Below are 15,189 nucleotides of genomic sequence, written 5' to 3'. Positions count from 1 at the left end.
CCTTTCGGCTCATTGATGGGCATTTATCGGTCGAGAGGGTTGGTCCTGCATTTTGGGTTTCTTTTTTCCGTTTTACTCGCTGTGAGAACTGCAATTTTTTATCCGCAAATTCACACTGCAATTTGTATTGCTTTTTTCATAGGAGGGATGCCGTTTTTTCTGTTGTGAGTTTCTTCCTTCAAAATATTTACGACTTTTGATTTGTAATGGCATTTCTTAGCGGTTTGATTGATTCGAGTGGGGATGATGTTTTGATGCATTCAATTTGCTGAAAATTTACAATTAATAAAAAATTGCAGTAAATCCATAAAAAAGACTTTTATGGGAGTATTCTGTGGGAATTTTTCTTCATTTATAGCTTGGCACAATTCTAAATTTGGAATATTCAGACAGCTAAAAAAATAAAGATATTTATTAAAAAAAGAAAAAATAAATTATTTTTTCCTCAAAGCTTAAAATGTCTATCGTATTTTGGTATTCTCTTAAAATTAAGGAATTAGAATATTTTTAATATATTTCATTTCAATATTTAAGAGAATAACATATAAGATTAAAATATTTAAAAATACTTTTCAAGTCGTAGAACATATTTGATCAACAGTCAGTACTTGGTTGGGCTTTCAGAAATAATCAAAATTGGGTTGTGAAAATGTCGTACCCGAAACTGGACAGTAAGGTTTTGCAGAGCCTGAAGGACGTGGCCCAGAAGCTGCGGATCCACTCGATCACCTCGACGCAGGCGGCCAAGTCGGGCCACCCGACGTCCTGTGCTTCGCTGGCCGAGATCATGACGGTGCTGTTCTTCCAGCAGATGCGCCTGAACCTGAAGCATCCCCGCGATCCCTCCAGCGATCGATTGATCCTGTCCAAAGGACACGCCGCTCCCATCTTGTATGCCGCGTGGGCGGAGGCGGGACTCTTTCCGGTGGAGGAGCTGCGCAACCTGCGCAAGGTGGACAGCGATCTGGAGGGACATCCAACGCCCCGGCTGAGCTTCATCGACGTGGGTACCGGATCCCTGGGTCAGGGCATCTCTGTGGCCGCCGGCATGGCCTATGTGGGCAAATTCATTGACAAGGCCGCCTATCGCACGTACGTTCTCGTCGGCGACGGCGAATCCGCCGAGGGAGCCGTCTGGGAATCGCTCCACTTTGCCGGTCACTACTGCCTGGACAACCTGTGCGTGATCTTCGACATGAACAAGTTCTTCTGCTCCGACATTTCCACCGAAATGGAGGTCTACCGGGAGCGCTTGGACGCCTTTGGCTTCAATGCCCTGGTTCTGAATGGCCACGACATCGACGAACTGGTCAAGGCCTTCCAGAATGCGGCCAACACGAAGGGCAGGCCCACGGCTCTGTTGGCCAGGACCATTAAGGGAAAGGACTTTCTGGGAGTCGAGGGGGTGGACGAAATGCACGGACAGCCACTCGGAAAAAGAGCTGAGGCAGCAATCAAGCATTTGCAGGTAAGATTAGATTTAGAATAAAAAGGAATTGATTGTGAGGAGATTTTAGAACACATTTTGTTGTTGCACATTTTTTGAATACTACATTTCGTTGAACTGTTTACCAGAGTAGGGCTTGTTCATCCCCATATCCTCCCCCGTGGATTCCAGCATTATATTGTGGCATCTTTACTGTCTGAACTTGAGAAAAGTACAATTTTTACGTTAATCCTTATCCTAATATTAATTCATACAAAATCGGTTAAAAAACGTACGCTATTAAATTGTTTGTGGTTTAACTCTAAAAACTAGAACTATTAATAATATTTAAATTCATTGAAAATTCCGACACAAAAATAGAAAAATAATTTAAGTAGAGACAAAAATTTAATATCTTTTTTTGTTTTGTTTTTATGGAAATTTTTTCTAATTACCTATATATTTCGTTGATCATACAATTTTTATTAAAGCTACCAAGGACCAAAGGGCCAATTACTGGCATTGTAAGGTAATATTTTAATAATATTATTTATTACCCCCTTTAGATGATGATTGCCAATCCCAACGTGCGATTGTCGCCGAAGAAGGTGGGAAAGTGTGGCCACGCCCCCGAGGTGGATATTAACAACATAATGCTGTGCAGTCCGCCCAACTATCGGCTGGGCGATTCGGTGGCCCCTCGCTTGGCCTACGGCACCGCCTTGGCCAAAATCGCGGCTGACAACTGCCGGGTGATAGCCCTCGATGGCGATACGAAGAACTCCACGTATGCGGACAAGATGAGGAATGCATTTCCGGAGCGATTTATCGAGTGCTTCATAGCGCAGCAGAATCTGGTGGGCGTGGCGGTAGGCGCCACCTGTCGGCGACGCACGGTGGCGTTCGTCTCGACCTACGCCACCTTCTTCACGCGGGCCTTCGATCAGATCCGCATGGGCGCCATTTCGCACACGAACGTGAACTTCGCGGGCTCCCACTGTGGCTGCAGTGTCGGCGAGGACGGACCCTCGCAGATGGGCCTGGAGGACCTGGCCATGTTCCGCAGCATTCCCGGCAGCACGGTCTTCTATCCCACGGACGCCGTCAGCACGGAACGGGCGGTGGAGCTGGCGGCCAACACGAAGGGGGTGTGCTTCATCCGGACCACCTATCCGAATACCACGGTGATATACAACAACGACGAGATCTTCGCCGTGGGCCTGGCCAAGGTGGTGCGCCAGAAGCCGTCGGATGAGGTGCTGTTGATTGGGGCCGGGGTCACACTGTACGAGTGCCTGGCGGCGGCGGAGAGACTGGAGGAGGACTGCATCACGGCCCGGGTGATCGACCCGTTCACAGTGAAGCCTCTCGATGTGCGACTAATCGTGAAGCACGGCAAGCTGTGCAAGGGCAGGATCGTCGTGGTGGAGGATCACTACCAGCAGGGCGGACTCGGCGAGGCAGTGCTCAGTGCCCTGGCCGACCAACGGAACTTCGTGGTCAAGCATCTCTATGTGCCCACTGTACCGAGATCGGGACCACCGGCCGTTCTGCTGGATATGTATGGCATCTCCGCCAGAAATATCGTTAAAGCTAGCCTCGCCATTATGAAGAAGTGATATATCTTGTTTTTAAAGAATGAGAAAATTATGACATATCAAAATCTTTGCAAATAAGGAAATGTATACTACAATTTTAAAATTTAACCATTAGCTGTACTGCAAAAATTAGAAGTCAAATTTTATTTTCTACATTTATGACAATTTCTAAATGTACTTTATATTAAATATACAGGTATTTTTTAGGTAACTGCAGGGTAATTTATTTACTAACTTTTCATATTTACAAGGGTATAGAAAAAAATAAAAAAATGTTTTTCTTGGTCTTTTTAAAACAAACAAGTTTTTGTGTGTTCCTGGTAACTATGTTTTAGTTTGACAAAACTAACCCTTTTTAAGTGTGACCTGCCTCTGTCCCATTCATTTTGGCCCTTGAACTCTGGCTTTATGTTTTGCTCTACCTGAACTAATGAGCGTGCAACGTGAAATGCGCTACATGCCACCGAAGTTCAAAGAGAAATTGCATTTGGCGAAAATCAATTGGGTGGAACTAATTTAGGGACTTTTCACAAACGATCATTGACTGCGTTGGCGTTGGTTTCGATTTCGTTTTCGATTTTGATTTTGACATATTTATTTGGAGTGAACCTTTTGCTAAGGCGCAACCAATTGTTGTCGCCCTTGGGTTCTGGGTTGATTCATTTTTGGATGTGGTGCTAATGGCTTTTTCGAGCTTTAAAATTTAAAACCATGTTTACAGAGTATTATCTAAATTTTTGGGAATTGTATATGGATGAAATTTCCTTTGTAATAAACAAAATTACTGTTTTCTTTAAGTTTATTAATAATTTCACACACCGAAAAGCGGAAAACTTAATTAATAACCTAAAATAATAAAATAATATATTTTCAGAGCCAAGATAACAAGGGTATCTTGTGGTCGAGTCACTTTAGTTTCTCTCTTCATATCTTTTGACTGACCAAGGGCCACTTTAAATTATCCGTAATGACATCCGTTGCCATCCAGTGTGGCATTCATCCATTCATTCATCTGCCTCTGCGGCTGGAGAGATCCATTAATTGTTTTTCGCTTCCTAATCAGTACTTTATATTGTTTGTTGGTTTGGGCTTGGGTCAGGAGGACAACAGGATGTGCCTCTGTGTGTGGCTAAGGGTTGGCCAAGTGGACAAAGTATCCCTTCCGTTTCGATCGAAATTTACGATAAATGCTTTAAAAATTCTATACACCTCAAATGCACAATGGACGAACAGATAGCGGAGAAGTTTTCAATTTCTGTTAAGTGAGCATGGCTAACTAGATTGGTTAGAGATCATAAATTCAACAACATGAAAATAGATTAGATGACATCATATGTGGAGTGCCTTTTGTTCGCAGCACACACATGCGAAGGAGTTGGATGTGTGATTTGGGGTAGATTTATGAGGGAACGACTGCACCTGCTTGAAAGTCTCCCCTCCCCACACACACATATATCATTTAATGAGGAAAATCTGAGCCGCGAAATTTGTAAGCAATTATTTGCGGCCAAAAAAGAGCCCAAAAAACAATCATCAATCTCTGTCTGCAACTGTTAAAAGCACATGCATTTAAATTAGACATTTAAGCCAGCAGCCCCCCCCAGAATGTTCATTCCCCAATATTCAAATTGAAGCAATTCAGTAATACTTGTTAGGTTACAACAGTAAATTACCCTTTGTAAAATATATTATTTTATATTTTTTAATTTTTCTGTATATATTCTTTGAAATTTATAATACACAAATATTTGTTGAAGGTAGTACACAATAAGTCTAAATTCTAATTTAAAAACAAATCTAACTTCCATGACATAAACATATATCCCCCAAGCACTTTACAAAATAAAAGGTAAAAAGGAGAAGTGTCAAAAGCAAACGCCGAACAGGAGTTTCGCCGGAAATGCTTAATAGGATTTTTACAATTTTTACTATTTTCCTGTGGAAGCTACTGGTTACCAGTCAGTCCCCCTTTTACACCACTCTCTCCTGCCTTCTGCTCTGTCTTTTTTTTTAATTTTCCAAATATTTTGCCTTTCACCGGATGAAAAAAGGGGTTAGAAAAATGCCAAAAGAGCGCACCCCTGTGTCGCAATGGAAATTCTTTTACACTTTTGCTTTCCTTTTTCCTTGGCTGTTGTTACTCACAGGATATGGTTATTCTTGTTCCTGTTGTTAGGGTTTCATGCACCGCATAACATTAAAATTCAGATTTTGATTGATCATCCTGGTTGAAGCGAATTAGAGAGTATGAGTTCGGGGTCGTAGATGTATTGAGTGTAAAGGATTTTGTATGAAGGATGTGAGACGAAGGTATTTTTAGAGGTCGGATACGTGTCCGCAGTTTGTTAAAGCCTTGTCTAACAATGTTGTGCATGGAGGAGGAATTTTTAAACTTGATAAGGAATATTTAATAAATAGTGGCAAACGTGTATTAAAAGTCTTGAATATAGATAATGGTAGCTTAAAATAAATGGATAAATGGATTTAATGAACATATTGCTAGCTAAAAGTAATGCAATAAATTCTATAAAATAATTTAATTTATTCTTTTTTGGATTTACATGACCCACAACTTCTTTGACATTTATTTTTTCTTAAATTTAAATAAAAAACGTTTGTAGGTAACGTAGAAAGAATGTTGCCAAAGGATTTAAACTGAATTTACATAAACTTACGATTGAATTCTATGAATCTATAATTTATACACCATTTACTTCCCTTGCTAAATCAACTTTAAAATATTTATGCAATTGCTGGATCCTTGAAAGACACATTTAGAGGGCGTCACGCTAGCCAAACTTTCCCAGGGAAATTTACAAACATTTGCCCGAACTCCTTCCCCGCTTTCTTTTTGCTTTCACACAAGCGTCAGTGAAATCCAACGAACCACTTAAATATGCATGAAACGGCTACAAAAATTCGATTAACAACAAATGCATATTGATGGAATAATTGAGCAATTCTAATGAACCACAACAGCAGCGGGGCAGCATTGAAAAAAAGCCAAACAAATTGCAATTGCCAATGGCTGGAAGTTTTTCCAAGGAACCGCAATATTTGCATTTGATTGACAACAAAGTTAATTGAGTGTGAGCCGAACATTTGCATAGAGCCAAGTAAAAACAAACATTTATAATATTTAACTATGATTTTTTTTAAGCGTTAGCCAGAAACCCTTTGGGTGGTTTCAGGGGGTAGAACCATTAATTCGCCTGACAGGGCTGAGGTGAGGTGACTGATGATAGGGTGTTGAGTCGACTCGAGACGAGGTGAGAGATCTCCCAGGCCTAAATGTCATTTCGATGAATTTATAATTGGAAATTATGTGAATTTTTCTATTCGGGATTTACTTTTTTTCCCGTTTGCTCGAGAATTAGCATATTTTTTCGCTCTCCTCGGCAGATCCTTTGTGTGTGTGTGATTTAATTAATGATCTTATGCAAAGTTCGCCTCCGATTCTGTGATATTTTGCATACATGTGTTGGCAGCTAACTGCCGATCATTAATCAGATCGTCTAAGTAGCTGCTTGAACTCATTAACCCTTTTGTTCGCCCAGACAGCCCAACGAAATGGCAACAAAAGTTTTGTCTTATATAAATATTTGCATTGCCGCCAACCATGAGAACGGAATTTTCTTGCAACGCAATAACGGAATACAAAACGAATCCGAAAAAACAGATATCCTTATTAATGATCTTGCGGATGTCACACAGGAGAAAAATCCTATTTCCGCACTTTTAATTAGTGGAAACCCGACTGCCAGCAACCCCGAAACTTAGAAACCATTTTTTCTCGAAAAACCCCAACCCGCTGTGAAATCTTTGCCATATATCAAATATTTCTTATTTGCCTCCTATCAAGATGCCCATTAAGTCAATAAGTGGACTCTGATATTATGCCATATTTTGGAAATTGCTAAAAAAAGAAAGAAAATCAAAACGAAAAACAAAGTTTGGCCAAAAGTGCTGCCGCGGCAGACGTGGAAAAACTGCCGGCGATAAACACGAATAAAACATTTGAGGTACATTATGTCAGGCCTAAGAATTATTGTCACAGATTGTTTTTCCCAGATAAATCCTGAGTTATGGGGGCAAACGCAGCGGGTAATAAAAAACACTATACAGAGAGCATGGAAATATCTTGGTTATGGGGGTTGCAGATTGCATAACATTTCGTATTAGAAAAGTTGGAAAGTCACGTAAAAAATTTCACATATTTGAACACATTCAAATTTTTTATTGGCAAAAGATAAAACCTTTCTAACGAAATGATTGCGATTTTTTTTCTAAAAAAGGAATTCACAATCACAATAGCTCTTTTTTTATGGTTAATAATTATGACTGAATTATAAAATAAATGTATCTTAATCTTAGAGAATTTGGTTTTCACAGATATTCCCAATTTGTTATGGAGATTTTCACTACTTTCTAAATTTAAGCGCTATCTCTAAAGAGATATATTTCATCTTAATTGCTAAAAATGTATCGACTCACCTCTTTCCCAATAATTCATAATTAAAACGCAGAATAGATATGTTTTACTTTAAAAAACGAAACCAATGAATTATGCGGGTAGATAAACAGTTAGCTTCAGCTTAACCCCATCGAGCTGCAAATTAGACCCAGGGCGCTAAGTCACGCGAAAAGAAAAAATAACCAATTGGGGGGATAAATCAAATAATTAATTGTTTCGTAATTCGGTTGTGTGTCCAAACATCATTAATATCTATAAGATTTGACGAGGCCCAGAGCTACCGCAGAGATCTTGTTGGCATTAACCCACCACTTTGACTTCTGGGACCCGCATAAAGCCTTCGGGGCATCGGTTTCGCAGCCAATTTCAATTAAACGCGCGGATTAAAACACAGAAACCGAGTTCACGGCGACTTTCGCACTTTGTCGTCTCTCCGACAAATTGGGATAAAATATAAATACATAATGGCATGCATGAATCATTAATAAAAATCATAATAAAGGCGTGGCGAATGACGTCACGTTTTTGTGATTAGCTTCGTGGAGAAACCAAAGGATTGTTGTGGGTTGCTCGGGTGAAAATGTTCTTAATTAGTTTTTCCTCATTTCTTTTCATCTAATGCATTTTGATGGGCTGACAGTCGAACGTCTTACGCTCGAATGGGTTTTTGGCTTGAAGGAAAACGAAGGAAGCGTGGCGAATTTGATAAATTGCTGAATTTGTAGCTAGTGTGTGGGCTAAAATAAAATATTTTTGCTAAAAGCGAAAAAAAAAATTTAATAAAAATGAATTTCAGAACGCAAGTATATAAATTGTCATAAAAATCAACTTCTGGTCCATTTATTTTACCAAGATCAACTCTATAAACTTTATAAGACAGCTACAAAATTTGCATAATTTTTAGATTTCCGGAAAAAATCCAGCACATAATTATGCCTCTTTAAAGAACATAATTTAAGGACATTTTCCGTCTTAAGAAACAAGTTTCCAAAAAAACAAATAAATATGAGTAAGCGACGGGAAAAAAAGAAATAATTTTATGCAACAAGATCATAAAAATTTCCGCGCCATATATACATGACCGTTGGTCATAAATATTCAAATTTCACACACTCCGAAAATTACGAAGCACTCGCAGCATCCTAAGCATTGCATCAATCATAGGGCAAACCAAAAAAAGAAGGCTCATTAAAAATCATAAAGAGGAACTCGGTTTTCAGTGTCTTCGCATCCTGTCCAGCTGACCAGGATATATTTGCATATAAAAGGCATTTAAACGCAACAAATTGCATGTAAATGGAGTTTTTCCCCACGAACTGAACTCGCCACCACTAATTATGCTCATTCACAGGGCGTTGAGATAAATCTTTGGAAAAACTGTCCCATGTCGGTGGTGGGTCATCATCGTTCTCGTCCTTATTTTCGGCCGGCTGCTGGACCGAATGTGTCCTGCCTATAAATTCTCAAATTATTCGTCCTGTTCCCAGGACAACAACGTGTTAATGCCGTCGGAATCTAACCCTTTCGGGATGTCCTTGTCATCGCCTGACACTAATGTGCCGCATTACAAACTGTTGAGCAATTTAATTTAATGCTCAGTGCTTTGGTCTCGCCGAAATTCTTGTCCCATCTTGTTGCCCGATGCTTAAGATTTATTCCAGAAATTTACATGGCACATTTTTAAGGGTTAAGTTTTTCGTTTTTGCGCTTCGCAATGAATTTGAATGAATTTATCGCCCGATGTGCTCTTTTTTTGCGGTTTTCGGTGTTATTTTTGGTTCATTAATTGTAATTTTATGGCTGGGTTTTGATTTAATTAAGTTGCGCTTTTCGGTGACTGAGAGCGCTGAAGAGCCCTCTGGAGAGTTGTTTCGGGCTAAATGAGATGGAATAATGTCCTCCACCGGGATTCTCCTTAGCATCTGGAATGATGAGTAGTGGTTGGATTTAAATGGATTTTGTATCACCACTTACTCACCTGGTATAAAATGTTTTTTTTAAGTTTGGTGCTTTTGTGTATAAATTACTACCTTTACTCAGTTTAGAATAATATATACATTTTTTTATTGATGGAATAATTTATGTACCTACTTACTTCAGTTTTTTTAAATATCGAAAATAGTTTAGAATAATATAAAATGTAATATACATCCCAGCTAATTTAGTTTATTCCAAAGAACCAAATTGCTAAATTCCTCAGCACGATACAATGCAACAGATTAAACAAAGCTCGACTTCTGCCATTGTTGGCCACAAAAAAAAAGTTCATTATACCCGACAGTCTAATCGCCGCACTAAGATTACCACCGACTGTCAATCAAGTTTATGACTTCTAATGACAATTCACATTTTTGGTTTTTATCGTGCGTCTGTCATCAATAAATTAACTCGATACAATGCCAAAGCCAACACGCGATTGAACAGAAAATCGGAAAAAGCTCAAATGAGCTGCGATTTTTTATTGCCTCCTCGTCGTCGTCATTTCACCTTTTGTGCACGTCACTGGCAAATCGAATCCAATGTGAATGCCAGCGCAGACAAACTTAATTTCATTTTATTTATTTATTTAGCCATGACAGCCAAAACCGATTCGGTTCAATGTTTCGCATTTTACAACATTATTTAATATTGGCTGATCAGTTGCAGCACTAGTGTATCCTAACCCATCCTATCCTGTCCAATGCTATCCTATCGCCGAAGTGTCATCGTTTTTAGCGTCTCGTCTCTCCGTGACTTTTATGCGCAATTGCCCGCTAATGGCCAAGACTTTTCTTCTGGAACGTCATCCGCATCATCATCATCGTCACATCGCCATCAGAGAATTCTCGGATTGCCAGCGGCCAAGATGCATTTTTCACTTGGCTGTCAACGCAACGACACATCCACATCAGCAGCAGAACATAAAAGTAACTTGGTCCAATCTCGAGGGCAGCTTTAACAATTTGAAAAACCTACTATTTACTTTTGTTAAACAGAAAATTAGATCCAAACTGCTTAGAGTTCAGTAGTGTTCTCTGATATTTTACAGAGCACAAAATCAAATAAAATGAAATGACAAATATTATTTTTCCGAACAATGAGAGAGTCTTCCCGTTTCAGACACTTTTCACTTTAAAAAGAATCATCTTTAGTATTTTTATCTAAATCATTTCATATAAATCCATTAACAAAAATTAAATTTAATAATTCATTCATTATTTTTAGTTTGTATTTTAAAAAAACATATTCGTGAACTTTTAAAATCTAAGGTTGGCGGAAGATTTCCCAAAATAATATTTTAAAGATCTGATAAAAGTTATAAATATCAAACATCGTTGTTTTAACTTCCAAGAAAGCTTTGTGTAACTAAAAAAAAAAGTTCAGTAATACAAAATATACAAGATTCTCCATGTTAAAGTACATTAATTTAAGCTCACTAATCCTTTAAACATCGAAACTGATAATATTATTATTTTACGATAGTTAATTTACAGAACCTATTAAACGACCTCCTCAGTAGCCGGTTGTTCGCCAAGTTCTTGGCCAAGTTCCCAGATAAAATAGTCCGTCACTGAGTGGGTGAATGGATGACTTGGCCCCCGGCTGCCCAACCTCCAACTACTCCACCTGTCTGCACTGATTGAATGACTGAGTTAAAGGTGCAGGAGGAGCAGGAAAACTTGCGGTAGCTCCATATAGTTTGATTATCCTCCAGCTAATCCCGGGCACCCCTGGAAAATAAGTTCGTTTTAATGGAGGGGGTGTGAATGAAGCAGACACCTTTCTTCACTCCCTATCGACGTCATAAAGTCTTAATATATGAAATTAAGCTGCCATAAATTCGCTTTAATGCCCTTTAACTTAATTGCCAGCAAGGAAAATCGCAATGAAAATAAAATTACTTCAACTCTTGAGTGCGGCAGGTGTCATTGAAGGAAGCCCGTAAAAAGGATGCAGTGCATCGGGGTAGATTATTAAAATATATTCAAACTAAGACAGCTTCGAGTGCTGGAGGAATCCAAATTTATCTCATGAAAAATTGAAACTTTAATGTCCAAGAAAGTAGGAGAAAGAAGAAGCTCTGTCTGGTTTTCTAATTAGGGACTGCTCTCAAGTCTTCATTAATAACCCGACTATGGAGGAGAGGGAATGCTAGGCAAGGCATTAAATCAATTAATTTGAATAGTTGTGCCAACATTTAGAGCAATTTTTCAGTGACAAGAAGCGCGTGTCTCCTTCGGAACCCTTGACATTTAGAAGTTGCCATTGATTTTTGGAGGGGCCCAGAAATTTGTTAAGATTTATGAACGGAACAGATTCGAGGGACTCGGGGTCTCCACTGTGGGCACGCTTCACCGCCTGCATCCTATAATTAAGTGTCACCCATGGTTTTGTGACTTTACAAATTCCAATCAGCAGACCAGAATCCCAATTGATTCCTTAGACAAGCCATAATGTTCCGATCATGATCCACATGGCCGACTGGCTCCGCTCTGCGGATCATATGATTTATGATCTAGGCGTAGACAACATGTATATTTTCGGGGGAAGTATTTGGATACTCGGGTTAGACCAGGAAATGATGTTCAGTGCAAAATGTCGGCATAGGATAGTTGTTAAGATTTTGCTAATATTATTTAAGATATTAATTAAGCTAAAACTTTAAATATACGTACGTGTAATAGATTAGGTACAATATTTAAAAAAATTTAAAATCTTTTTTTACCAATACAATATTTTCAATATCTTCTCACGATCCATCATCACTGCTCCACACCCTTCTTTTCATAGTGCAATGTATAATTTGTTAATTAATCACGTAAACTTTAGAGGAAGCAACGAAAACTTGAATTTTTACTACAAAACTTCTTCTGAAAAGCAACTGCATTGCTTTTATGTTACCTTAGCCAAGCCAAAAGAGGGGGAAAGATGCTCAAAATGTTTCGGCAAGATTAATGAAGTTTTTTAAATAAATCAAGAACAAAAGCAGCCAAAAATCAACATCAAAAGTTTCTGACACATCACTCAGTCGAGACGGTCGGTCAGTCAGCAAGTTCCCTTCGGTGGATGCAGCATCCGTTGAAATTTACCTTGGTCATGTCACGGAAAACGGACAATGGACAATGGGTGGCGTTAATAATTCATGTTTCAATTAATTGCCATTTTGTAGCCCTTTCCCGCAGCAGCCAGTCAACACCTTGACCAGACATTCTGTCTGCCAGGGAGATTGATTCCCGAGCGGGTATCTCTCCCGGATTCTTTGATTCTGTGTGAAGTGCCAAGACGAATTTCAAGTTTTTGTTTGCCCTTTCAGGTATTAGGATGATTAATCCTTCGGTACTGGCTTGGTCAGTTTTTATGCGCAATTTGCTATGATTAATTTTCCACCTTTTTTTTCGGCTCTGATGTGATCTTATGTATTCTCAGCTTCTCTTTCACTATTCATGAGCTTTACAAATGAGTGCACTTTTTGTTGCGGATCAAAGGATTAAGCTAAGCGGAAGATGTGTGTGGATAATGCGGTTGATGCTGGGAAAACCTGTGTTATGTTTATAGGCTTTTCAAAATTAATTGAAATAAATCCCGAAAACCCGAAGAGTACACCTTTATTATAGCTTTCAAACGTTTTACAGATTTATTGAATACCCTAGAATATTAATTCCTTAATATTTTATTCCCAAGAACTTTGGCCATGAAATTGGTTTATCAGCTGAAAAATATGACACTTAAATATAGTAATGGCTTCAGCATTGACTTTGACATTGATATTTCCCCGAATTGCTTATTTCTAAATCTCTATACTTTTCAGCGTTCATAAATTGCCATTAAAAGGCTTAAAGTGCTTGAAACCAAGACAGTCTCATAGTCGGCATTCAGTCACCGAAAAAATAAAAGGGCAATCAAGAAGACAACGGATTCACTTGAACTTGAGCTTCAGCGACAGATGACAGAATCCACAGACGCCCAAAAATAAAGCAGATTCTTGGAGAAATCGTGCGTGTAACTGCGCAAGCGACGACAACAAAACAATTTACATATTGACAAGGCTGTCAAAGCTTATTCGGAGCAATTCATTTCAAGGGATTGGGCTTGGGATTTTGATTTCTTTGTGCTCGCCGAGATGGCCACAAAAATGCTTTGACATAATGCAATTTTCAGACAGATATGAAGAGCTCCGTCGCTGCTCCATGGCTCCGATTGCATTTGTCAGTTGTCAGACGATTGTGTAAGGTAATATCCACTAGACGTCGTCGTCCTCGGATTCGCTGCTCCTGTCAGCACCTGGTTGTGGGTTGGAGGCAAATGTAATTCCTAGTCCCCGAAGTCCCCACACGAGAAAGTCAAACAAATGCAGTTTAACACTTGGCAGCCTCCAACCCCTTTACATCCACCCCTCAAATGTGGCGTGTAACTGAAACATGCAATCCAACGCATCGAGACCCCAATCTTCGCTCCTATCCAACACACACATCAAAGTGGAACTTTTTCTATATAAAAACGCACCAGGGGGTCCCGTCCGATTCGGTTCTATGCTCTCCTATGCAATGTTAGCTTCACTGTTTTGGATATTCAAAAATACTCTGCCACAACCAGGAGTCATATACAATACAGTTTAATTTCACCGAAGAAAAGCCTTATTTTAACTAAAAACTCAATAGTTTAGAATCAATGTACGAATAGTTGAGTTCTATAATCATTTTTGGTGCTTGCTTTAATGTAAAAAGATTTAAAAAAAAATAATTAAGGTCCAGCCTTACGTGTGTAAATTGATTTATATACCTACTAGTCTCCAATAAGCTTACTGATTATTTAATTCAAAAATAACAACACTTAAGAATTATAAAAACTTATTATTTATTATATTAACTAAAAGTTTGGACTTTTAGGTAAGAAAAAAAGTAACACAAATACATTCAAATATTTTTTAAATATTCATTTTGCGAGTCACTTTTGACTTGTCTTTTTAAAAGTATTAAACTTTCAAAACGGTTTTCAATTTAAAAATTTTTTTTTTTTTTTTAATTGATTTTTTCCTGAAAGGGTATCCCATATTTCATTTTACCATACTACCTCTCAGTTGGCTGCCCTTCCTGTTTGCCGCACTCATGTCATGTCATTTGGTGTGTCGCTTTCTTTCAATTGAATTCTTGTATTTTTTGTGTATTCAGCTACAAAGTGCTGACTGCTCCTACTCCCTTCCCCGCCCAATTTCCTAGTCAGATGTGATGTGCTCTTATTTTTCGGTTAGTGCTTCAAACACACATGCCGACATCGCCATCGAAATCGACCGGGGTGTCCGTGTCCGCCGGCTTCTTCGCCTTTTGCCTTTAATTAGCAGGCCGATTTATTTATTTACTTTTGTTCCGTGGGTTTATCTCGCTGACTTGCTCATTATTGGACTGCTTGGGATTCCTCTTCAACTTCTTGTTCCCCTACTCTTTTTCCCCTGTGTATTGAATTACATTTGATTTGAAGCGCAGAAAAAGAAATGCAGGGAAATTGTTGATGTTGGCTCAATAATAAAAATTCTTTGTTTTCGGAGATTATCAATTCGATTCGCCAAGTTTCATTTAATTCAATTGGTTTGATTAAAATGTTTGTGGTGGCACAAGGCAATAAATGTCTTATAAAAATATAATTATTACTCGCCCACCTTTGGTCCGTTCCCAGGCAGTTTATCTTTGGGTTTTTATGTGCGCTACACCCTCGCC

General features: G+C 38.8%; 1 protein-coding gene across 1 annotated transcript; it reads left to right on the top strand.

Annotated features, from left to right (window-relative positions):
- Positions 1-587: 587 nt before the first annotated feature.
- On the top strand, positions 588-3,202 carry LOC108065180 (transketolase-like protein 2). The gene is made up of 2 exons (XM_017153103.3): positions 588-1,468; positions 1,993-3,202. Exons 1-2 carry the CDS (start codon positions 650-652, stop codon positions 3,043-3,045), a joined length of 1,872 nt encoding a protein of 623 aa, XP_017008592.2. The 5' UTR covers positions 588-649; the 3' UTR covers positions 3,046-3,202.
- Positions 3,203-15,189: the final 11,987 nt, after the last annotated feature.

The sequence above is a fragment of the Drosophila takahashii genome, chromosome 3L (assembly GCF_030179915.1).
Source record: "Drosophila takahashii strain IR98-3 E-12201 chromosome 3L, DtakHiC1v2, whole genome shotgun sequence".
NCBI lineage: Eukaryota > Metazoa > Arthropoda > Insecta > Diptera > Drosophilidae > Drosophila > Drosophila takahashii.
This window is presented reverse-complemented; position numbering and strand designations above follow the sequence as displayed.